This window comes from Trifolium pratense, linkage group LG7, assembly GCF_020283565.1.
Source record: "Trifolium pratense cultivar HEN17-A07 linkage group LG7, ARS_RC_1.1, whole genome shotgun sequence".
NCBI classification, from domain to species: domain Eukaryota; kingdom Viridiplantae; phylum Streptophyta; class Magnoliopsida; order Fabales; family Fabaceae; genus Trifolium; species Trifolium pratense.
In genome coordinates this window covers 46625747-46651751 of record NC_060065.1, presented here as the reverse complement: position 1 = coordinate 46651751, position 26005 = coordinate 46625747, and the positions used below count along the sequence as shown (strand labels likewise).

The following is a 26005-nucleotide window of genomic DNA, read 5'->3' as shown; positions in this document are numbered from 1 at the left end:
CAAAATAAGCAAATTTTCGTTTACCCCCCCCCCCCCCCCCTTATACAGATTTTTTTTTCGGTTTACCCCCTTACAAAACATTGATTCCCTCATTTTGCCCCATGAGTGTACAGTAGGACATGTGATTGTGCACATATACTGACGTGGCTTGTACACGTGGAAAAAATCATTTATATTTTTTTAAAAAATTTCATGTCAGATAATATATTATTTTTTAAAAAAATAAAAAAAATCTTAAAATAAAAAAAAACGTATTTTTTTATTTTGCACCAAAAATAAAGATTTAGTCCCAAATAAAATTTATTTTTAAATTAAAAATTTTAAAGATTTATTTTCAAATCTTTTTTAATTAAAAAAAATAGAATCTTTATTTTTTAAAAATAAAACTTTACTTTTTTCTGCATAAATTTTAAATTTTTTTTCCTAAAATAAAAAAAAACGATTTTTTTTTTTTATTTTGCACCAAAAATAAAGATTTACTCCAAAATTTACTCCCAAATAAAATTTATTTTTAAATTAAAAAATTTAAAGATTTATTTTCAAATCTTTTTTAATTAAAAAAATAGAATCTTTATTTTTTAAAAACAAAACTTTACTTTTTTCTGCATAACTTTACTTTACTTCTTCTTCATGGTTCAGGCTTCGCCGAAAATCGTTTGATTCCACCGTCGTGATCGTATTCATCGTCGTCTTCTTCAATCGCCGGAGTCCTCTTCTACTTCAGTTTGGTCCTTTCCATCCATTTTTTCGAGGACCAAACTGATTAACGGAGATGTCTTTAAGGGACCTATTCAGACTTTTTTCTTTAAGGGACCTATTCGGTCCTTTTTTCTTTATGGGACCAATGTGAAATCAAAAATGTCTTTAAGGGACATTCTTACTAATTAAGCCTATTATTTTAGTAGATAAACAAAATGATAAATAATTAAAAATTAACACACAAAATAGAAGAACCAAAATTCGAATAAGTTGAATTAAAATTTATAAATAGTCACATTATCATATTTATAGTAAAAAAATAATAAAATTAATTGGATACAAAATGGAAAGGATTATATTGTAAAAAAAAATGAGTTGAGTAAAAAATGGTGATTCCATATTTTTTGGGCTATTATATTAAAAAAGAGTTTAATGGACATAAGCAGGCAAAGTAAAAAAACTTTACATACTCAATCAATAAGATTGCTTCAACGGTCGTTGTCATATAAAGAAAGTGAGGTTGCTTAAAAAAAAAAAATGAGGTTAAGTGGGATAATGTGGCAGAAAACATGATTTTGACTAGTTGAATGCGTAATTTTTTTTTACTTTGGCTACCTATGCCCATTAAATTCTAAAAAAAAACTTTGGGAATTCATTATGTTTTATTTCCATTAACTTTCTTTCCATGCAGAAAATCCATGTAGTATTTTATTACCACCGATCATTTCTGGAGAAGAAAAGAGAAACTAACGAGATCATAGCAAGACAAAAACGAAGAAAAAGCGCGTAAAAAAATCTACCAAATAAATGCATAAATTAAATTAAATAAATGCATAAATTAAATTAAATTAAAAACACATTCCTTATTTTTATTTTTATATATTTAATATTTAATATTTATTATTTATTTGTCTTTTCCGCTTTTATTCTCACTGCTTCACTACACACATTTTCTTCACTCTCTCTTTATCTGTTACCGGAGCTTTCTCTCTCTTCCGGTAACGGAAAACGAAACCCTCAACCTTCACCAGATCTACAACCGTAACCGCCATTGAAGCTATCATGCGCCATTAGCATCATTTCACCAATGTCCGAACCCGATCCCAAAACTCGTCAACGATCAGTCCAATGGTCACCGGCGACGACGTCACCGGAAAGTAAACCAATTCAACCTTCATGGGCGAAGAAAACCGGTTTCAAACCGAAATTCTCCGGTGAGACCAATGCCAGTGATTCTGGTCAGATAACCTTACCGCCTAAGTCGAGAGAATTAGAAGTGAGCACGGATCTCGAAGCTGGACGTGTTAGAGCTACTCCTCCGACGGCGGCGCCGGTAAACGGTGTGTTAAAGATTCCGCAACTTCCTGTTTCTAAAGATTTTGTAGCGAAGAAACGGAGAGACTCTGATGGAGTTCCGAGTACTAATGGTCAGGTGAAGGTTGGAGTTGAACAGCCGGAGAGGAGAACTGCGAGGAGTGAAGAAGTTACTGGTTCGTTGCCGCAGACTGTTGATGGTGATGGCTTCGTGGTCAGGCATTCGCATATGAAGTATGAACTAAGAGATTCACCTGGTTTAGGTAACGATAATAATAATAGTAAATAGTATAATTCAATATTGATGCTTATTTATGCTTTGACTTGGGTTGAAATTGAATTGAAAATTTTGATTCATGCTGATGAATTTTTGTTTTCATTGATGCTTCAGTTCCCATTGGTGTGTATGGTATTCAGCATTATGTTTCCATATTAGGTTCATTGATTCTCATACCACTTGTCATTGTTCCTGCTATGGGAGGTTCTCATGTGAGTGATTTCAGTTTTTTTTAACCTAAGTATTTATGTATTTATTTTGTGTATGATATATGATATTTTTGGCAAATGTATTATGTGAATACTGTTATCTGATGTGTTAGTGGCTGGCTATAGGAGGAAACTGCTGCAGTGGTATCAACTGTGCTCTTTGTGTCTGGATTGACGACACTCTTGCATACTTTTTTTGGGTCTAGGTTGCCGTTGATACAAGGGCCTTCTTTTGTTTACCTGGCTCCGGTTTTGGCGATCATCAACTCGCCCGAGTTTCAAGGATTAAATGGAAATGTATGTATTTCTTATCTATGTTTTTAGATGATTGTAATTGTTGGCTATATTGTTGTTCAATTTATAACCAAAATTGTCGGTTTTATATCGGTTTTCCTTGTTTTGTCGAACTTCAAGGATTGAATGGAATGTGTGTATTTTTTCTTTTTTTATGTTTCGGATGATGTTAATTGCTGTCCACATTATTCCAACTATCTGGCATTTTCGGTTGTATAACGGTTTTGTTGTTGGTCATTTGTGAGAAGTAACAGGCTTTGAATTTTATGTTATAAATTTCTTTAGATGATTTTAATTGTTGGCTACGTCATTGTTCAATTTTATCAAAATTGTTGGTCGTATAACGGTTTCCCTTGTTTCCTGGAGTTTCAAGGATTAAATGGAATGTGTGTATGTCTTCTTTTTATTTTTCAGATGTTGTTAATTGCTGTCCACATTATTATTCCAACTAACCAGCATTTTTGGTCTTATTAACGGTTTTGTTGTTGGTTATTTGTGAGATGTAACGGGCTTTGAGTTGTACGTTATAAGCTTCTTTGATGGAATAATTGGAACTAAGATTGCTTTGAATTGTACGTTTCTATATCATTTTTCAGAAATTTAGACATATAATGAAGGAGCTGCAGGGGGCTATAATTATCGGATCTGCTTTTCAAACTTTCCTTGGATACACCGGACTTATGTCACTGTTAGTAAGGTATGATTTTGGGATTTTTTTTGCTCCTGTTTATTGGCCTTTAATACATGCTTCATTGTTTCATCAAACATCATTTATTATTGTGGATTGAGGCAATACATAATGTAGGTAACTGCTAATAATTGAGAGATTCAAGTAAACTCATAGGTCATAGTACTGTAAATTATTATATGTTATGTGGGTCATCTATTTGGATTTTTTAAAGGAAACTATTCATTTCTCTTTATTTTTTATTTATACATGATCTTTAATAACTAATACCTATAGTAATTGGTTGGTTGAATAATTTTCGGTTACCATCTATGACACTAAGTTCAAGAGTCTGAGAGCATTCTTACATGCAAATGTGCTATGTTAAAATTATTATGGTGCATGATTGAGTACGAATTTTCCGCTTTGTAATGGTTATGTTTAGTGTACCATTCCCTTCGATTTAATTTTGGAAGTGCATAGCTAGTTCTGGTGCTTCCAATTTTTGTTTTGTCTGTGTAATAATGAGCATACATATTTTGTTTTCTTCAATTACGTCATAGTCAACAATTGATGATATATCATCGCCTAGAACGAGGAGTTAAATGGGTTATACTGAAAAGTTGTGCAAGATTAATTGTAGTAGAAACCCACTATATTGGGAGGTTTAAGAGGGCGGTAGCAGTGAGAAGGAGCATGGTGTTTAGGTTCCCCTGGCTGGCCTGATTTTAGTGTTTTCAACTCCAAACCCATCTAGTATCCCAACTGCGTTTAAATGGATTTCTTATGCCAATGTTGGTAAGCTGTATTTTTTAAGCTGTATTTTTTACCCATTTTGGCATGTATCTCGAGACAAGATTTTCCACCCCTTTAGTGAGTGTTTGTAACGATGTCATGCCAGAGGATGGGTTCATATTTTTGTGCGGGTTAAACTAGAGCCACAGTAACTTTTTGTAATGAAATAAGCTGTATTTTTTACCCATTTTGGCATGTATCTCGAGACAAGATTTTCCACCCCTTTAGTGAGTGTTTGTAACGATGTCATGCCAGAGGATGGGTTCATATTTTTGGGGTTCACCTGGCAATGTCTCCTCTCACCATGATTTATTATCACTTTTGAAATTAAAGTAACATGTTTCACATCAAAATTTTCAGGTTTATCAATCCCGTGGTTGTATCCCCAACCATTGCTGCAGTTGGACTTTCATTTTACGGTTATGGTTTTCCTATAGTTGGCACATGTATTGAGATCGGTGCAGTACAGATATTAGTGGTTATTGTTTTTTCTCTTGTAAGTTTGTTGAAATCAGATTCCTACTTTGTCGATGGATTATCCATTACACTGTGCTGACATAATTTATATTTATTTCTTTCTGCAGTATCTTCGCAAGATATCTGTTCTTGGACACCGCATATTTCTAATATACGCAGTAAGTGTAATGCCAAAATATTCTTCTGAGTTACTCTTCCTCGGTGAAGATAGATTTCCGTGGTGTAACAAATGATTTCTTTTAAGAGATGTTACTTTTTTTTACCCAATTTACAGGTTCCTTTGGGTTTGACAATGACATGGGCGGTTGCTTTCTTGCTGACTGAAGCTGGAGCCTATAACTACAAAGGGTGTGACACAAACATACCTGCCTCAAATATAGTTTCAGAGCACTGCAGAAGGCACATTTCAAGGATGAAACAATGTCGAATTGATACTTCCCATGCATTGAAATCATCCCAATGGTTTAAATTTCCCTATCCACTGCAATGGGGTACTCCTGTCTTCCACTGGAAAATGGCTCTTGTGATGTGCGTGGTTTCCTTAATCTCTTCTGTGGATTCGGTTAGATTCTTGTCTTTTTTGCTTCTTTCTATTTTGTTTCCTAGACCTTGACTCAGAATATGTTAACTTGATCCCGTCTAATCGAAAAAACACCATCTGCTGGACCTCTTGCATTCTGTATGATGTGAATGCAATGTTATATTTAAAAAGCTGTTCTCTTTCTTTCAATATACTGTTTAGATAAGTCAAATAATAGAATATACTGATGGATGAAAGGTTAACAATATGCTATATCAATATTGGAACATCTTATCATGATTTTTTCTGTAGGTAGTATTTTTTTCTTGAAGCAAGTACATAGTATGATATAATCACTGTAGTGCTGTTGATATTTATTTGTTTTAACTTTGTAGGTTGGCTCATATCATGCATCTTCATTATTGGTAGCATCTAGACCTCCAACTCCTGGGGTTCTTAGTCGCGGAATTGGTCTGGAAGGTCTTTCTAGTGTGTTGGCTGGTCTCTGGGGTACTGGAACTGGATCTACAACTTTAACTGAAAATGTTCATACAATTGCTGTGACTAAAATGGGAAGCCGCAGAGCAGTTCAACTGGGTGCATTTATTCTGATAGTGCTATCTCTCGTGGGTAAGCATCTATTATCATTCTGTTGTTGCATTTGCATCTACCTTCGTCAGTCCATCTTGTGATGAAAAGCCATTGGTGTAATATACCCTGGTATTAAACCCTTTCAGAACAATTAGCACGTTCACCGTGTATGATGCTTGTAGGCATCATTTCTAGAAATAGGAATATCTATAAAATGCAAGGCAGCAGTAGACAGAATTTTTTGAATAAACCACCAATTTAGTCCTTAAAGAATCACTCTTTCTCCAATTTAGTCCCTAAAGTATATAAAAAACATCAATTCAGTCCCTGCTATTAAGATGTTAAACACTAAATTGACGGATTTTTATATGCTTTAGGGACTATATTATGAATTTCATATACTTTAGGGACCGTTTTGAAGAGTAATACACTAAAGATTAAATTGATGGTTTATTTGAAATTTATCAACAATCTTGTCATGGTGTCCTAGTGAAATCTTTGATTTGATTTTTGTCCAGAGATTTGTAATGCTTAAATTTTACTATTGCTGCAACCTGTACTCGAAGCAGGTCTTGGTATGATATTTGATATGTGTGTGTGTGTGTGGGGGGGGGGGGGGGGGGGGGGGGGGGGGGGGGAGGGGAGGTTCAATTTTTATAGGCTTCCTAAGTTCCTATCACATTTCAATTTCAATTATTATTCTTATATTAAAGGTTCTACTTCTAGTCTCAAAATTTCCATGACAGAAATTGAAAAATAGCGAAAGTATTGAGTCATTGTGACATTATTTGATTATTTTCTGGTGTTTATGGCAATTAGGATACAATAGTTTTGACTCTTGACCCCTTTGGTGCATTTTGTTACAACTTGCTAGTCCTATTAAAAGTTTCCAACCCTTATAATAAGAAGATATTTGTTCTGTACAAGCCTATATGGATTGCATTAACTTTTGTCATGACCTGTGAAAACTGTACTTAATAGAATTAATACACATTACATGTTGATTGAAAGGCCTTACACAAGTTTAGAAACAGTGGCCACTTGTTTTTTAAATGGTCATGCAGCCATGTTATGTACGTATGATAAGTTTTTGCAATTTGTTGTGAATTTCTGGCTGGTGTTGAAGTCTAAATACTTTGGCGAAGATGACTAAATTCAATATTATGATTTTCTTAGTCATGTAATGAGGCGTTAGTTGGGGGGTTTTCAAGGGAACATCATTTTGGTCCTCTGTTCTCAACTTCTCATGTCTGCTTTAGATGAATCACATCTTCAATATGCAGAAACATTTAGCTACCTTGATTTACCCTTAAGCTTCTCTGTTTTGTGTTCTTTATTAGTTTTTTATTTTTATTTTAGAGGATTCCTTTTCCTTTCCTCCCTCGTAGCAGTGCTTCATATTTCATCTGTCCAATAATAGTTTTATTAATAAAGCTCCATTATTGTGTTTTGTTTGGTGCTTATTGGACACAAAACAGCTGCTATTCTACATGTCTGTACTAAATACATATACCTGTTTATTCATTATACTTTGTCTATTTCTATTAGGTATTCAATTTTATCTCAGACTACTGGCTTCTTTTGTGATGCACAATTTTATATAATTTTCATTCTCTCATCTGTAGATTTTTTTTTTTTTTGCAAAGATGCCATGCTTAATTTTACTTTTACTATGTAATAGGGAAGGTTGGAGGGTTTATTGCTTCAATTCCTGTAGTCATGGTTGCTGGTCTCCTCTGCTTTATGTGGGCAATGCTTACAGCATTAGGCTTGTCCAATCTACGCTATAGTGAGGCTGGAAGCTCTCGAAATATCATCATAATTGGATTATCGCTGTTCTTCTCTCTTTCCATACCTGCATACTTTCAACAATATGGCATCTCTCCAAATTCCAACTTGTCAGTGCCAAGACATTTTCAGCCTTACATTGTGGCTTCTCACGGGCCTTTCCAAAGCAAATATGGAGGGGTATGCCTCTGTCACATTCCTTTACTATTCTGAATCGCATGCTTGATTTTGATGGTTGTCAAATTCTAGATTGAAATTTCTTAATTACAATAATACTCTATGAAGCATGGAATTTGACTTGAACACCGTACACGACATGGACACATCAACACCACTTATGTCCTACATATAGGACACCAACACAAAAATATAAACACACACACACACACACACACACACACACACTACATAAATTAGATGCGAGCATCATTTATAAATATCTAAAATGAAAATCAAGATGACCACCGAAGGAGATATGAAGAGCATAACGGATGAAATAGGAGAACGGAAAAGGGAAGCTGTAAAAGAAAGATCCAAGATGATAACATGTGTATGAAAGAAGAGTTGGAAATTTTTGAAACGGTCAATTAAAATACTATTATATTACAAAAAACGTAGGTATGTCCATCTTCGTTGTATTTGTGTTTGCGTAGTGTCCAAGAAGTGTTGGAGTTGTGTCGAAGGGATAAACCCAAAGGTTTTTTTTTGAACGCTTATCTGAGGAGTCTGGCATGCGCTGTCTGGATGTTGTATGATTGTTGGTGTGCGATGTGTCGGACACCTGGACACTTCTATATCTAGGAGTGTCCTTAATGAATTCAATACATTGTGTACACATTTATAGTCTGTTAGACTTGAGGCTTAGGTGGCACTTCTAATGCCAGCTGTATCTACACTAGAATTATTACTAAGCCTATAGACTGCAATACATTGTATTCTCTAATACGCTTTAACATAAATATTACAAAAAAAGAAGTATCACACTTCCATCGATTGGGCTAGGTGCGTGCTATGAAAACCACATCATGGCATATGCAATTATGCGTATTTATCACCATGATTTTGTAAATGAATAGAAATTAGCCTCATATTCAATAGTGAAATTGGTTGTTGCTTGTGTACATATGCTTTAAGATCAACTGTCTACTACACTTGGATTTTCATTAAGATTTCTGCCTGTATAAGTGCCTTTTCTGATAGCATTCTGCATGTTATTCCAGGGTTTCTAACTAGTAACCACTGTTGAGTGTGTTTAGTAGAGTTATATAACTATATATGATAATATTATGTAATGAGTTCATGATGCAATCGGACTATATCTGACAAATATACACTTCGATAGCCATCTTAACTTGTGGTTCCCTTGTTATATTTAGCACTTGAAATGTATGTGCTATTGGATGACGTCAGTTTTTTCCTTCTAGAAAACACTTGTTAATAATATATTCCTTTTGCAGTTGAACTATTTCCTGAACACAATATTTTCGCTGCACATGGTGGTAGCTTTTCTCGTTGCCGTTATCTTGGATAATACTGTTCCTGGCAGTAAGCAAGAACGTGGGGTATATGTTTGGTCCGAACCTGATGTTGCTAGAAGAGATCCTACAATTGCGAAAGACTATGGGTTGCCATTGAGAGTTGGTCGAATTTTCAGATGGGTGAAGTGGGTTGGCTTGTGAATGACCGGGGTCTTGTTGGTTGGCTGACCATTTTCTGTATAGGAATGTTGTCAACTGTTCAAGGTACCACCCCAGTCTAGATCTCGTTTTATTGAATGGGTAGTATAATTGGTTGGTCATAGTTCCGAGTTATTTATTTGTGTACATCAAAGTTCCAGAGGGGTCTACTTGTGTTATAATTTATTAGATTAACCATGTATCTAGTTTTGATTCATTTATAATCTCCAGTTGGAGATTTTTTTAAGGCGGGTTTCGATAAATATCTTGGTCATGTATATATGAACATTTATTTATTATACCTGCCCAACAGGGACAGGAAAGTTTTTGTTTAGTATATTTATTCCGATCAACCTATTATCTTTCGTGCGTAGCTGATGCATTGCATGAATGCTTGAAAACTAGTCTTTGTTTGATATGTCAAAAGCTCCGTCGCAGAAATTACACACACGAAGCGTGTTTGATTCATAGTGTAAAATGTCATCCTCTGTCAAATTTGATTTTAGTTTCACGCCAAAAATGATGTGTTGCCTCTAATGTAGAGCTTCTAATTGTTAGCTCACCTTTTAACCTACATATGCTGTAGATGTTATCAATTAAAACTGTTATCCCTATAGAGACTAATCCTGATCCAGGTTTCATCCATAAAGGGATCGTGATTGTGGATGAATGAGAGTATGGTTTGATTAGAATTGATTACAATCAAGCTAGGCAATGGAGTTTGTTTGGGAGGGCTGCACTTGTGCAGTCTATCGCACATGTTGTCGGGGAGTGTGCTGGTGCTAAATGCTAAGGGGCTGTGGTGTACCTTCTTATAACACACTCCTCTGCACTTTTTACTGGCTTTAGAATGACCTAGTTATTATTACTTTGGTGTTCGAGGGTTATCCCATTCTTTTTATGAATTCTGTAAATTTTGTATTTGCTCTTTTCTTTGCCTATTCAAGATTTTTCTTAACGCAAAAAAGAGAGGCAATAAAAGGAATCAAATATAGGAATTCAATTTTTAATTTCATTTGTTGATTTTCGTATTTTTCTCTTCTCTATTTCTTTCTCTTAAACCAAACATATCTATACTAAGTTACTGTTCTCTCATATAATAAATAAATGGTTGTGCAAGATAATACAAAAATGACTACTCAATTTATTTCAAGATTTTCAATCATTTTCAGAAAATTGAAAAATCAACTTTTTTATTCTAGATTCTTTTAGACGTTTCTTACACACTTTGTTTAAGCAACTTAAAAAAAATTGGGTCATGCTAACAGGTGTCTCAGGGCACTGGTTAAGGAAACAAAAAAAATATTTAAGTTGGAAATAAAACTTTTTAAACTTTCGAGGAGTTGACTGAACAAGTTCTGATACAATATTACTATATTTGTTTCCTTAAAGAGTGCCCGGGGCACTTATTTTCCAAAAAATTTTAAGGAAAAAAAAGCTTCTGTTTTTACCTCAAAAAGGAAAACCTTCCCTGTCAAATCATTGGTTGAGGATTTGTTACTGTCCAAGTGGTGATTTTGGAAAAGCTGAAAGATAAGAGTTTTATTGCATGAAAAACGTGCTTGACAATCGCCCTATGACGACATCGGTGTAGGCGTGTACTGACAGACTTTGTAGAATTAACCAATGGCATGCATGTGACCACGTGTGCTTATCTCAACAATCTTTGTCACCAGTAGTATTTTAGAGAAGCAAATTCTACCATAATTTTTTTTTAATTAACCTGGTTAATTTGATAGCACTACTATTTTGCGAGTTAAAGTCCGATAAAAACTTTGTTTTTTTATGAATCAAACTTAATTCTTTCGAATACTTTGTTCTAGGCAAGATTTGAACTCACTTTAAAGCAGTTTTAAGGGTCGCTTGTTCCACAATAAAATCTTCTGACATCAATCTCATAAGTGAGAAACTTCAGTCAAATCCACACAAACATGCTTCCCACTTGCCCAACTGTACACTAGAACATTTGCTGGGTCAGTCAAAAAATTCACATGGGCATTTTTTTTCAGAGATTCACTTGTGCACTTAAAAATGTCACAAAGAACATCCCTGACAAAAGTACCTCGACGATAAATTAATTCAAAAGATAAAAAAATTTAGATTCTTTAAACAGGATTCATCTCTTCAATTGACTTCCTAAAAGTGAAAACTTCATCTTTAGTTTATTATACTTAAAATTTATTTTTTAGTTTATAATACTTGCATACACTACACACCAACTACTTGCATTACACTCCACTGTGTATATTGATGAGCACAACTAGGCTATCAAAATTTTATTTGTATAAGCTCATGTTAGGTGTTAGCAAAACGAGTTAGGATCATCCTCATTTTTAATTATTTCTAATTTTTTCATTACTATATAGTTTCAAAAATGTAAATGCAAAAATGTGACATTAAATAAGATCAAATCACTTTTATACATTTTAAAATATTTAAAAACTTTAATAATGAAAGAAATGAAAATAATTGAAAATGGAGAGTATCCCAACTCTCAACAAAACGCCAAACCACAATAGTTACTAGGTCCTTTTTTTTTTTTGACATAGTTACTAGGTCCTTAATTGGTACTCCCTCCGTTCCTTTAATTTTTAAGTGTCGTTTTGATAGTTTAAAGTACAATTTGTCAATTATACCCTTACTTTCTCAATAACTTTACTTCACATTTTCCATAAAATATAATGATGAGAGGAAGAATGTATATGCTAAATTTATTTGTAAAGAGAAATCAAATGATGGATTAAATGATGAAGGTAGAATTGGAAAAAAAAAAACACAACAATTCACTATCTTGGTTAGAGAACTTCATGCTAAAATGGCACTTAAAAAGAAACGGAGAGACCGAAAATAATATTGTAATTATCGCACTAATATATTATTGATCACACTCTGCCACTGTTTTGTGCCAAGTGATTATGATTGTTAAGTAAGCAAAATCATATTTATTGATGTATAAAGCACATGTTAAAATATGTAAACATAGAAATTTTACATTAAATAATAGTATTTTTTTTTTTTTTAAGAAATTGAATACACAAGTTCTAAATTTTTTTTTTTACATTTAACTTCTTTACTTAAGGGTGCATGTTAATATTTTCTTTATAGTTTGATATATTTAAATTATGGTACTAGCTTAATAATCTAAGTGATATTAATTAGAATTTTGTTTGGAAAATAAGCAATGAATATACGTATGTAGTAATTTTGATGGAGCTTATATTTAAGTTTAAGGACACACTTTTTGTCAAAAGAGTAATGTTAGAAATAATATAAAATCATTGATGGGATTCTATCTTAACAACTTAAGTTTTGGCATAATCGATTATTTGACATGGTATCAGAGTCTCTATGACTAAGTGGTCTAGAGTTCGATCCCCGCTTTCTTTACTTTCTAATAAAAAAGTGGAATTTAAGCATATGATAGGTGAGCATATGCATTATCCACGCTTCAAGCCCAAATGAACTATTGTGTGAGGGGACATATTAGAAATAATATAAAATCATTGATGTGACTCTATCCTAACAACTTAACTTTTGGGATAATCGGTTATTTGACTAGCTATAATTTCTTAGATGACGGCATAAACCCACTTCTTACCTCATAGGTGTATGCCACACCTCCACCGATCTGCTCTCCCAACATAACAGTCACCCAACCACCATCACTAGCAACACAACAAACTCCTCCCCATCAAACCACGCTGTTAAGATAGAGCCACGTCAATTATTTTATATTATTTCTAACAAGTAATTATATTTAGGCACTGCGAAAATAAGAAGTAAAGTGAGTATTACTACTTTCTAGCTGTCAAGGATTTAAGTGATTACAAGGAGATGTGAACACCAATTTTTTTCATGAATGTGTCAAAAGGAGCAGCTCATTCGACCATTCACTTATATGAAATCTAGAATAGTGTCTAAAATAAGATAATAGTGTTGGTCCTCGTGAGTTTAACTCGGTTGATATGAACATCACATTTTATATGCAGGGGGTTGAGGTTCGAACTTCAGACACCTTACTTATCCACCTTAAGGATACTTTAAGAATATTATGAATTTTAAAAATCACGACGGTTACGTTAAAGAATCTTATGAAAAATATCTAACTAAATCCACTTAAGTTTAATTATAAATTGCAAAAAAATAATATAAATTGGCACTTCAAGCACCAATTATAAATAATAATTGTTGATGATGCCTATTAGAATATAAGAGTAATAATAACAAATTGTATAAAGCATTAGTGCATTAGTCTAGTTAGTTGTATAAATGCTGAGCTGACACTAGGTTGTTACAGGTTGTTAGGGCCTTGCTGACTTGGCACATAGTTAGTTAGAGATTGCTGATGTGGCTTTGCCACATGTAATCAGTGGTTACAGCTCTATTTAAATGAGCTTACTATAACTATTCAATTGATGAGAAATAAATCAAGAAATGAAAAGATTCCACAAAATTCTCTCTCTTTTTTTTCAATAATGCCCATGTTACATTTATTAAGATTTATCAAAAATTGTTTATCACATGTTTCGGCTTATATTCTTATAATTGTTGATGATGCCCATGTTACATTTCTTTTTCATGTTCCCAAATGTTACATGGTTGCCAAATTTTGTGAATTGTAAATATATAACTTTGTACCGGTGGTCGTAGGCTGCCATGATGCATTTCCTATGCCGGCGGCGGCTAGTATATTACTATTGTCTCTATCTCATAAAAAGTGTCTTATTTGAGTTGTGTATGATCTTTGAGAAAATTATTAGTTTTTTATAATTTTATTGGTTACAAGAAAATGATTAGTTTTGTTGATTTTAAACATAAAATTAGTATATATTGATAAATAAAAAGAAGATAAAATTAGTATATATTGTCAAAATAGAAGATAACATTAGTATTATCATTTATTAAAGCACCTTATTAATTGTAGTTAACAGAGAGTAGTAGTTATGTGGGGACTAATCCCTATCTTCTAGCCAATACCAAGGAAAGACCTTTTGGCTAGAGCGTCCAAATCTGTTATATATTTGACACATGTTTACCGTCTTTTATGTTTGGAGCTTTTAAAACATCAGTTGCAGTAGAAAGACCCCCTAACCCTCAAATGGGTTGGAAGCACTCTCAATATCAGTTTCGAGGATAGAGGTCCCCGTCGACCACAACGACCGAAACAACGCGATAAATCCAGACCTAGAAAGGAGAAGGCCGATGGTGGGGATTTGAGAACATTCTCTTTCTAGAGAGAACAAGTGTGCAGCAGAGCTATAGGGCAATTCATCCATCTCATGGTAGTGAAAGACGATTCCTACTCCAAAACTACTGTGTAATGGATATCTCTGATGTCGAGACTGATGGAGCTCGAACCTGCAGCTTCTGCCTTGACAGGGCGGTGCTGGAATGAGAAAAAAATAATTAAATGACTGGACTTAGGTATATATAGTAAAAAAAATACTAATCAATTTTATAATTCTAAAATGATGATTATTTCGAGACAAAAAAAATATATAAATAAGACGGGGGATGTAATTTCATAAAAATATATTTTTTACATACATAAAACAATTAGAGATTTTTTTATAAGACAATTAATTTTTTTTATGAAGAAAACAATTATTACAATAACAACATAAAAGGAGTCTTGTGAAAAGAAAATCAACTTTTTACCTAGTTGGCATAGTTTCAATTGCTTATTATCAATATAGTTTAATTTCAAAAGTAAAATCTCAGAATATAAATCCACATGAATTACTATAGTAATTTTTTTGGTTACAGAATTAGTAGTAATTCGATAATGCTCCTCTCAAAAGTTTCATATTTTACATCAGTTATCGGATCAGTTTATAAATAATAAATATTCAAACTTCAATTGTTTTTTTTTTTTTTGAACGGCATTCAAACTTCAATTGTGTCCCCTTCTAACGAAGGTGCTGTTGTCCTGCAAAACCTTCAGAAAAAAATAAATAGAATCAAAATATGTTGACTTGTAACTTGGTTTGGTATTTGTATTTACATGTAAGTGCTCCTTTGATTTGATTAAAAGTAGGACCGATCATCCAAATTGTTTGAAAAGTCAAACAAGATCTAACCTTGATATTTTATACAATGATTTCTTTTAATATATATATTTTTCAGGAAGTTCTTATTTAATTTTGGCATTTTCATTAATCAATACATCTTTATTATTTTATGTTAACCATCATATATATTTTCAGAGGTCTTATAATTCGGATTTTGATTAAATATTAGTAGAATTCTTTTAAGAATTATTCTACGTAAGAATTAGTTCTCTCAAATAAGTTATCTTTAAAATAAACTAATTTATCACTTAAGCTCAATTATAAGATTGCAATCAATATTTGTATAATTTTTATTTTTTCTCGATTTAGTAGTCTAGTGATTAAAATTTCACATTTTAAAGTAAATAAATGTTTACGATTTCTGGATATTACATATAATATCTCTACCAACTGAGTTATATTATATTTATTTGGCGTGCACAAATATTAATTTGTTTAAAATATTCATATTAGATAATAAAAGTTCCATATCCATAAAATATTACTAGTAATAGTACTCAACTAGTTAGATTTTTTAATTATGCTATTTTTTTTTTTGATAAATTATGCTAAAATTATTAAATGAATCAATCGCATACAAATGGAGCTATATAGTTTGGATCAGCATTCCCTACAATCGAAAAAAAAGGTTCACTCAAGCAGTCACTCAGTGCATTGTAGAGACCTACCATGATGTCACTGCAAAGCTATAATATATTGCTTCACAAATTCATGGTCAAAATTCATTACATGCCAATTTCAATTTAACTTCTTTTTCAATTAATCTACACATTTTCACTAAATGAAATATCTAATATTCTAATCTAACACATTTTCTTATACTCTCTCACTCCTTTTTATAACAACCAATTGTATATGCATTCCCAAATATACATTTTAAAAAAAATGTTTTGTCAAAATTAAAATTTTAATATAATTAATGTGTATATTGTTGGGTTATGAGATAGTCTGATTATCAGTTTCGACTTCTGAACAATTACATTACATAAATCTTAAGATATTATATTTGTAAATGGTCTCATTTTTTTTCTTCTTAAATATCACATTAGTCCCTGTATGTTCCCGTTTTTTTGTTTTAGTCCCTGTATGTTTTTTTTTTAAACAGTCCCTGCATGCCCAATTCCTTTTGATTTTCGTCCCTCCCCTCTCAAAAATGCTGATGTGGCTAACGGCATGACATGTGGCATGCTGGCGTGACAAATGAAGGACCAAAACCAAAAAAATAATTTAATGAAGGACCGAAACCAAAAAAATAAAATCCCTAAAATAGTTTTTTTTTTTTGAAAAAAAACAATTTTTTACTTTTAAAAAATCCCATTTTTTTTTCAAATAGAAAACAAAATTTAAAAAAAAATATATATATATATATATATATATATATATATATTTATATATAAAAGTGCTAAAATTTAAAATTCATATGTCTATAGTGTAAAAACTTGTTTACAGTGTGCTAAAATTGGTTTAGGACATGCTAAAAAATCTGGCTATAATGACAATGTGCTTAAAATTGCACATCAACTTAGGCCTCGTTTGAATTAACTTACTTTTGAGTTTATGCAAATAACTTATGCAATTTTTATGTATTACTCCATCCGTTTCAAATTACTTGACATTTTAGAAAAAAAATAATATTAAGAAAGTGTATTTTTGCACCTTATTTTCTTATTATACCTTTATTTTAATTCACCAATAGGGAGTATTATAAGTTTGTCAAGGTAGTTTATGATAAAATAACTTATAAAATATAATTTTCACTAGTGTGAGAAATTCATGACAAAAAAAAGAGAAAAATTCAGAAAAAGATTGAGTCAATGAGGAAAAGAGAAAAAGTAAAGTTTTTTTATTTATTAATAAACAGAAATAGTTGTAGTATACGTGTTTATTATTTAATCTTTACTTATCATTTCTCAAAAAATATTATGGGAACACAATTTTTTTTACACACACTTGACACCAGAGTGTTTCCATAGTTTTGATTAAAAAGCAAGGGACAAAAGCATAATTTCCATTAATTTATTTCTTTATTTTCATTGAATCTCGACATTAGACTTTGTTTTATCATCTTCCTCAACGATCAACACAACAAACCTTCACAATAGAGAGAGATGAGAGTGAAGTCTGATGAATGGAGAATGATCTTAGTTGATAACAGAGGTTGGTCGATGGCGATGATTGTTCAATATGTGGGGGGATGAGGTTGCTATGGGTTGTGGCCAGGTGGGTGGCAGAGATGCATCAAACCATGTAAGTGGTCGGAAGCTCAAATAAGAGAACAACAAATAGTTCATATATATAAGTAGTGCATGGTGCAAAACCTACCTTACTATTGCACATTAGACAAAGCCTAATAGACCATTATACATGTACCTTCAAATTGTGTTAATATTGACTATGAAAGTGAAGGAAAGGTAGAAGGAAAATCAATCAAAACATTTCTTATATTTATTTTTGGTACATTCACTTTTTATTTATTATACTACTATAAAATATAAAAATGTGTATGTAGACATATAATATTATTAGGGTAGGTGTGGTGTGAGATTTGACCGAACGACCACAAATACCATCCCTTCAAGACTTGGTACACTCTTTCAATAATATTTATACCCCTTAACCACCCTTCATTTCTTTCTCAGCTTGACGTTCCCTTCTCCAAAAGAGAACAACCAAGCTTTAAAACATTCAATTCAATTATTTGCTTTTAACACCCCCCCCCTCACAAATATGCACACTCTATCTCCACCTCCGTCTTCCAACACTCTCAATTTCAACCACATAACACGGCCACGTTTAACCCCAAACCGGTTCGGTCCGACCCGTGTTTCTATCAAATGCGCTTACGGTTTAAACCAAGGAAGCTACGGTTTCGGTTCAAGCCGAGCCGATTGGCAAAGCTCATGCGCTATCTTATCTAGCAAAGTCGATTCACAAGAAAAACCTTCCACCGCCGCCGGCGCCGATAACATCGCCGCCATCAACGGTCATAAAACTAACATCACCGATCTACAACTTGTTCCAATCGGAAACATCGGCGGTGGAGAAATTGAAGCCGTTTCCAAACCGCTTCTATCAAAGCCGTTAACAATCTCCGACTTAGCTCCAGCTCCGATGCACGGCTCATCTCTTCGCGTCGCTTACCAAGGCGTTCCCGGAGCTTACTCCGAAGCCGCCGCCGGAAAAGCTTATCCGAATTGCGAAGCAATTCCATGTGACCAATTCGAAGTAGCGTTTCAAGCGGTTGAGCTTTGGATCGCCGATCGTGCCGTTCTACCGGTTGAAAATTCACTCGGAGGTTCAATTCATCGGAACTACGATCTTCTCCTCCGTCACCGTCTTCACATCGTCGGCGAAGTTCAACTTCCGGTACATCACTGTCTCCTCGCTCTTCCAGGAATTAGAAAAGAATATCTAACACGAGTAATCTCACATCCACAAGCTTTATCTCAATGCGAACACACTTTAACAAAACTCGGTCTCAACGTTGCACGTGAAGCTGTCGATGACACAGCAGGTGCCGCAGAGTTTATTGCAACTAATAATCTCCGCGACACAGCTGCCATCGCCAGCTCACGTGCGGCCGAGCTATACGGTTTAAATATATTAGCAGATGGAATACAAGATGATCCGAGTAACGTAACCAGATTCGTTATGTTAGCAAGAGAACCAATAATTCCGAGAACTGATCGTCCATTTAAAACAAGTATTGTTTTCGCTCATGATAAAGGAACTTCAGTGCTTTTTAAAGTGCTTTCAGCTTTTGCGTTTAGGAATATTAGTTTAACTAAGATTGAATCAAGGCCTCATCGTAACCGTCCGATTAGACTTGTTGATGATGCTAATGTTGGAACTGCTAAGCATTTTGAGTATTTGTTTTATGTTGATTTTGAAGCTTCTATGGCTGAAGTTAGAGCACAAAATGCGTTGGCTGAAGTTCAGGAGTTCACGTCTTTTTTAAGAGTTTTGGGTAGTTACCCTATGGATATGACACCATGGACTCCCTCCAGAGATGATTAATTATTTATTTATTTTTTTCTTTTTTATTATTCCAACAAAAAATGTTAAGATATTTGTAAACGTGTATGAACCTTTTTGTGAATAAAAGACAAAAGCTCATTATTTATTTTAATGATTTTTATATTTGTATCATATATTTCGACCGTCTTTTTATTGTTCATGAACAAAATGACAAACATCACTGAAATTTACTCGTACATTTACAATGTTGTGCTTGAAGTAGATGAAGTTGTTTATAGTATGTTTAGATTTGCAAGTTTAAAAGTATGTCAATTTTTTTCACATTTGTGTACTTTTTATTTTCTAAAATTCATGGTAATTTTGTTTTGATAAACTTGAAACAAACAAGTGCTTAGTTAATAATCTATACATTGTGAGTTGTGATAGACCATGTACAAATTTTTGGGTTACCCTATTATATGTATGAAGTTTTTTTTTTTTTTTTGTTGATAGACGAAATGACAAAGTTATTGAAAATCCGCACACACAAAGTGAAGTGACAGCGGTTTGAACCCCGGTCATGATGTCCGTCACTAGCAATTTTGACATTTCTGTCAATTGAACTAGAATTTGTGGTCATATGTCATTATTCCGAAGGTTTTATCGCTAACATCACTGACAGTCAAGAATTAAATCTCTAACCATTTATTTAAGAAATAAAACGCTTATTATTTGTATCAATTTATTATTGATGACCATCTAAATTGTACATTGAAGGGCTTGACAGTGAGATACATACCAAGAGTACATGATACACAAATGGAAAGTTAGTTGTCTTTTGTTAGCTATGTTTGTATTTGTTGTTGGTAATGCTGGTACTTTTCTTCTTTGAGGTAATACTGGTACTTTACTTTTTTTTTGGTACAAGTAATACTGGTACTTAATTAATTGTCATGTACTTAATTCGTGTCTTGATGGCTTAATCATGAAATTTATGTGTAGATAGAGAAAGAATTAAATGATTTTTTTTTTTACTTGAGAAATAATGAGTTGGCATCTTACTAATTATTTGGTGTTTCTATACTCAGTCATGTGTTAAAAGAGTGGTGAGAAACTTTCTATATATATATTAGTATGATTGTCACATTTCATTTTACTTTATTGCTGTTGTCATTTTCTTTGTGATGTTGTGGATGTGGCTCTTTCATATCTTTCCAATTTTTTGTTGTTATTATTTACTGAAAAATTTGTATAAAGGGAAAAGGCCAATTCAAGGGGAAAAAGAAATAAAATTAACCAAAACATATAGTATTTTTTTTTCACTACAAAAACAAAACGTTACATACTTTGGTTAATTTTATTTTTTTGGGTTTAATCTTCTGATTTTCGGAATAATATGTTTCATTTATTCAGAGGTCAAATTACATTTTTATCGAAAATTGTTCTAATGAAAATTAAATTTAAATTCTTCAGAACGATATATTTTAGATAGAGTTTATTAATAATCGGAATTCAATTATTTGCTTATGTTATGATTGATTTATAAGCACACTTCAAATTTTATTTTCAATTTTTATATATCATGCCAGTGATGTCATACGATACTATAGATAGAAGGCTACTCCAACAACAATTATGAAACAGAGAATAATGATATTGTATTTTCTTCAAAATTAATGTAAATAATATTTTAATATATTTCAAATTTATGAAAGTACTAGATCTATTGTTAAAATTGCATTTTAAAAAATTTGAAGAATGGAGGAAAGTGAATGGACCTTATATTTTTAAAGCTTCCTTACATTATTTTTCCTTTAAGAGTCGTTTTCAAAAATATAATAAGTTTGGAGTTGTACTACGTGGTGCTTGAAAATGTACGAAATTGCAAATTAATTATTGTTGAGTATTATGTAACTCTTTTATATTACTTTTTTTAAAAGATGCATAAAGCTATAAACTGGTGGACTTGATTTTTTAGCTCAAATGTTTAAGTTGGTCCGCTCAGTTCTGCCTGTTTTTGAACAGGCTTAGGTAGGTTGGGTCAGAACGGGGTGGGCTACCCGCTTTGCCACCCCTATTCTGCATGCAATTATCAAGTTTAATCTTTTGAGTCTGGTGAGCTCTAAATCGATAACAAATTTTTTCTAAAAATTTTAACGCTGCTACAAGTCCAAATTAACGATTGTACATAGGACCATGATAAATAACATAAATAAATATTCTAAAGGACCACGTTTAATATGAGATGAATGTACTATTCATAATTATTAGTATTGCATACCCTACTATCTAGTGCTCAAGATTTTGGTCCATAATTTACACACACAACAAAAAGTGTCCATCTTAAATATAGGTGGAATAGTGGGTCATATGCACCACAACTTGCTGACATGAATGCTAAGTATATGAATATTATTATTACCTCCCAAAAATAATGTTTATGACCCGTGTGGTTGGTTTGTATTATTGTGGAGCTTGAATGATGCACGATTTATATACTTCAAAAATAAAATCATAAGAAAACAAATGCTTAATGTTCACCAACCCAATGTGAAAACAATTCAATATTGATTGCTAAGGTAAACACTTAGTCAATATTTAAAATTCACAAAGACTTGTCTTTCTTGGGTTGGTCATTGTTTGTTTTTTACCTTTGCACCAACCCTTTGAATTTTTTATAAACCACGCTTTGGAAACTATTTTTTAATTAAAAAAGCCTACCATTTTTGACGTTGGGAGCTGTTTAATTAAACACCTGGTTTTTTATTGTAGACCCCAACAAAATAAGTTAAGAAAATTTGTTGAAGTGTTCCATATGAGTTACCATTTTTGAAAAGCAGTTATTCTTGAAAACCTATATGGTCCCGCACTCATATATGTGTCATATTTTTTAAAAATAAATCTTATTTGTGTTCTTATTTAATGATGATGTTCTGAATATCCAAACATAACCTGGAGTTTGAGGAGAACTCACAGTGATAGTAAATCGATGAAAGAAATGCTTCATAAATAGATGTGAATGTCAAAATCCGAACTGGAGTCGACGTCAATGGAAGGAGTGTATTATGCAAACACTGTTAGGAGTATATTAGCTCAGGGCGCACCTATGGGCTTCGAGTGATTGGGCCTGGCCTGCTAGCTTGTTGCTTGTGCCTTAAGAAAAAGTTTGGTATGCCTTATCCTTGTAACACTATATAATATGGGGTCTTCCCATACTATCAATGCAAGCTAACACAATTACTCCTTACAAGTGGTATCAGTGGGCCTTTAATCCAAGGACCTATTGATCATTGAAATGCAGTTTCAAGAAAGTTAGTTACAAAAACTGTTACACAGTTTCTTCTATCATCTTCTTTCATTCCTAAATCTGATTCTTTCTTTCATCCATGGCTGAATCAAGCAATTACATGCAGCCTAGTGTTCAAAAATTTGATGGCTATTACGATCATTGGGCGATGTTGATGGAGAATCTTCTCCGATCAAAAGAATTCTGGAGTGTTGTTGAGAATGGAGTTACAATCGCACCACCTATGGCAACTGCAGAACAACAACGCATTGCAGAAGAAAGTAAGCTTCGTGATCCCAAAGCCAAGAACTTTCTGTTCCAATCCATTGATCGCACAATCATGGAGACCATTCTTAACAAAGACACTGCAAGAGATATTTGGGAAGCAATGCGTACAAAGTATCAAGGTTCAACAAAGGTAAAGTGTGTTCAATTACAAGCTTTAGGTCGTGGATTTGAGATTCTTGCGATGAAAGATAATGAATCAATCAATGATTACTTTGCAAGAACCTTTTCCATTGTCAACAAGATGACGGCTCAAGGTCATAGAATGGAATCAACAAATGTGGTTGAAAAGATCTTGCGTTCGTTAACACCAAGATTCAACTATGTCGTTTGTTCAATTGAGCAATCCAATGATGTGACAACGCTTTCAATTGATGAATTGCAAAGCAATTTAATTGTCCAAGAACAGAGAATGAAGTTTCAAAGTGACAAAGATGATGAACAAGTATTTAAGGTAACTGGTGGTGGGCGTGGACGAGGCTGTGGCCGTGGTGGCACACGAGGTCGTGGCAGAGGTAGGCAAAGTAGCAACAAAGAGAATGTTGAGTGCTACAAGTGTCACAAATTGGGTCACTATCAGAGTGAGTGTCCCAGTTGGGGGGAGTATGATGCCAATTTTGCTGAATTCAACGAGCATGAAGAGATTCTTCTAATAACTAAGCAAGATTCAACAATTCAAGCAAAAACTGAGGTATAGTATCTTTACTCAGGTTGTAGCAACCACATGATAGAAAATAAGGAATGATTGTTTGATTTTGATGATGCTTTTATAGAATCCGTAAGATTAGGGGATGATTCAAGAATGAATGTTATGGGAAAAGGAAAATTGAAACTATACATTGGGGGAATCACTTAAGTCATCAGTGAAGTGTATTATCTACCCGGGCTTAAAAAGAATTTACTAAGTATAAGACAATTGCAACAAAAAAAAACTTAACCATTGTCTTTAAAAATGATACTTGCAAAGTTTTTCATGAAGAAAGAGGCTTAATTATGTCAACTCAAATGTCTGCTAATAGAATGTATGTGCTCAATGCAACTGTGTTTGTCCATATGTATCTGAAAACTACAAATGGTGGCAATAAGTACTTCATAACATTCACAGACAACTTTACAAGAAAAATCTAGGTTCATATCTTGCAGGATAAGGCAAGTGCTTTCGAAAGTTTCAAAAAATTCAAAGCAGTAGCAGAGAAGGAATCTGGTTGTCAAATTCTTAGCTTAAGAACTGACAGAGGTGGATAATTTATGTCTGAAGCATTCAATAAATTCTGCATAGAACAAGGCATCAAGAGACAACTTACCATAGCCTACACACCTCAGCAAAATGATTTCTTTGAGAGGAACAACAGAACAATAATGAATATGGTTGAGTGTATGCTAAGTGATAAGAAAGTACCAAAGAAATTTTGGCCAAAAAGTGTTAAATGGGTTGTATATGTACTAAATAGAAGCCCTACATTGTCCGTAAAAGATATAACACTAGAGGAAGCATAGAGTGATATGTTACAAATGAAAGATAAAGTATCAAAGTATTACAAATAAATAAGATAAAACATCGTGGTATAATTTTGCCTGTACTTGAAATTTTATAGTTGCGTGTTAGTTGGTGTCTGCCGCTTTGACAAAATGTTATCAATTTTCTTTCTTTCTTTCTTTGCTTTTTTGGGGTAATATTTTCTTTCGTTATTTTGAAGGTGAGGATTGACAGTGCACTATGTTAAGAAAGAGGGTTTGGTAGGGAAGGCACACATGGTGAAAGGTGCAACGTGTAATTAATTTGCTGACATTCCATGTTTATGACTGTTTATTTGTATATTTTTTTTTATAATATTTATGGTTTTTAATAAAAAAAAATCCACCTAAAAATAAATCAAAACAAAAATATCGATGTGTATAGTGGTGGTAGGTGTGTGCTTTTGTTGTGGTCAATACTCAACCAGCAGCACTAGCCAAGCCACCAACGATCCCATAGTTCCCATTTACTTTAATAATAACAAAGTGTTGGGCTTACCCACGGGATGATTAATATTGCACTCGGAATAACTATATAAGTGTGATTGATATCGCATTTCATTATAAAATCTTAAGACATTAGGTTTATGGATATTTTTATTTATAAAGTGTTAAATCTTCATATTTCAAAGCAGTGTAAGACTTAACTCACATCACACTTGCCACAACAATCCCTCCCCCAAGTGTTACTCTTTCAATTTTTTATGTACCTTCTCAGGCGGAAGCTTTTTTAGCCAAATACGTCGTTGCCGCTACTCAACGAGACTCGCCGTATGACCACCTTTTGTTAAGAATACTTTCAACAAGGAGTCAGTTGGACTCTTCATTGAACCATTGACTCTGATATCATAGTTGGGTCACAGGGGACAGTCGGGGGATGTCTACATCAGTACATTGGACTCAGAACAACTAAACAAGTGAGTTGAACATCACACTTTAATCTAAAACCTTAAGACATTAGTTTAAGGGTCATCTCACTTATTCTAAGCAATGTTGGACTTAACTCACGTCACATTTGCACAACACAACACACTCTACACACTAATGATAAATTGATTCAATTGATAATTAATAATAAGTTTAAAATTTCTTAAGTAGATAGTTGGAGTATTCAATTTCTAATTTTTGAATGAAAAAGTTTGGATTTGGAGTGGAAAATCCCCCTTCCACAAATTTTTTGATCGAGTTGGTAGACGTTTTTCTTTAATTTCTTGCAATTTTCCTTTTGGAAAAATGTCTCAGAAAATTTTTCCAACAAAAAGACAACTAACCAAAATTGAAAATTCTCAAATATAAGTTTTTTTTGACGGAAAATTCTCAACTATAATTGTGCAAAGAAAAATTGTAACTCTCTCTATAGACATATAAATATTCAAACCCTCGAAAAGTTAATGTTATTGTGGTGAAAAAACTCAAATTAACTATTTACTTTTTTTTTTTGGTTAAAAAACTCAATTCATTTTTTTTTTTTTACTTTCAGCTATTCGACATTAGACTTGAATAAGTACAGACACAATATATTTTTCCTACATTTAAAGTCATACATTTTATTTTTTTATTTTGTTATCAACTTCATTCTTACAA

General features: G+C 33.0%; 2 protein-coding genes across 2 annotated transcripts; both read left to right on the top strand.

Annotated features, from left to right (window-relative positions):
* Positions 1 to 1576: 1576 nt before the first annotated feature.
* LOC123897514 (nucleobase-ascorbate transporter 12-like) lies at positions 1577 to 9644 on the top strand. The gene is made up of 10 exons (XM_045948189.1): positions 1577 to 2276; positions 2405 to 2502; positions 2626 to 2796; positions 3390 to 3490; positions 4616 to 4751; positions 4840 to 4890; positions 5007 to 5294; positions 5648 to 5882; positions 7525 to 7811; positions 9089 to 9644. Exons 1-10 carry the CDS (start codon positions 1787 to 1789, stop codon positions 9308 to 9310), a joined length of 2079 nt encoding a protein of 692 aa, XP_045804145.1. The 5' UTR covers positions 1577 to 1786; the 3' UTR covers positions 9311 to 9644.
* Positions 9645 to 17306: 7662 nt separating this feature from the next.
* On the top strand, positions 17307 to 19507 carry LOC123898799 (arogenate dehydratase 3-like). The gene has a single exon (XM_045949815.1). It carries the CDS (start codon positions 18106 to 18108, stop codon positions 19393 to 19395), a length of 1290 nt encoding a protein of 429 aa, XP_045805771.1. The 5' UTR covers positions 17307 to 18105; the 3' UTR covers positions 19396 to 19507.
* Positions 19508 to 26005: the final 6498 nt, after the last annotated feature.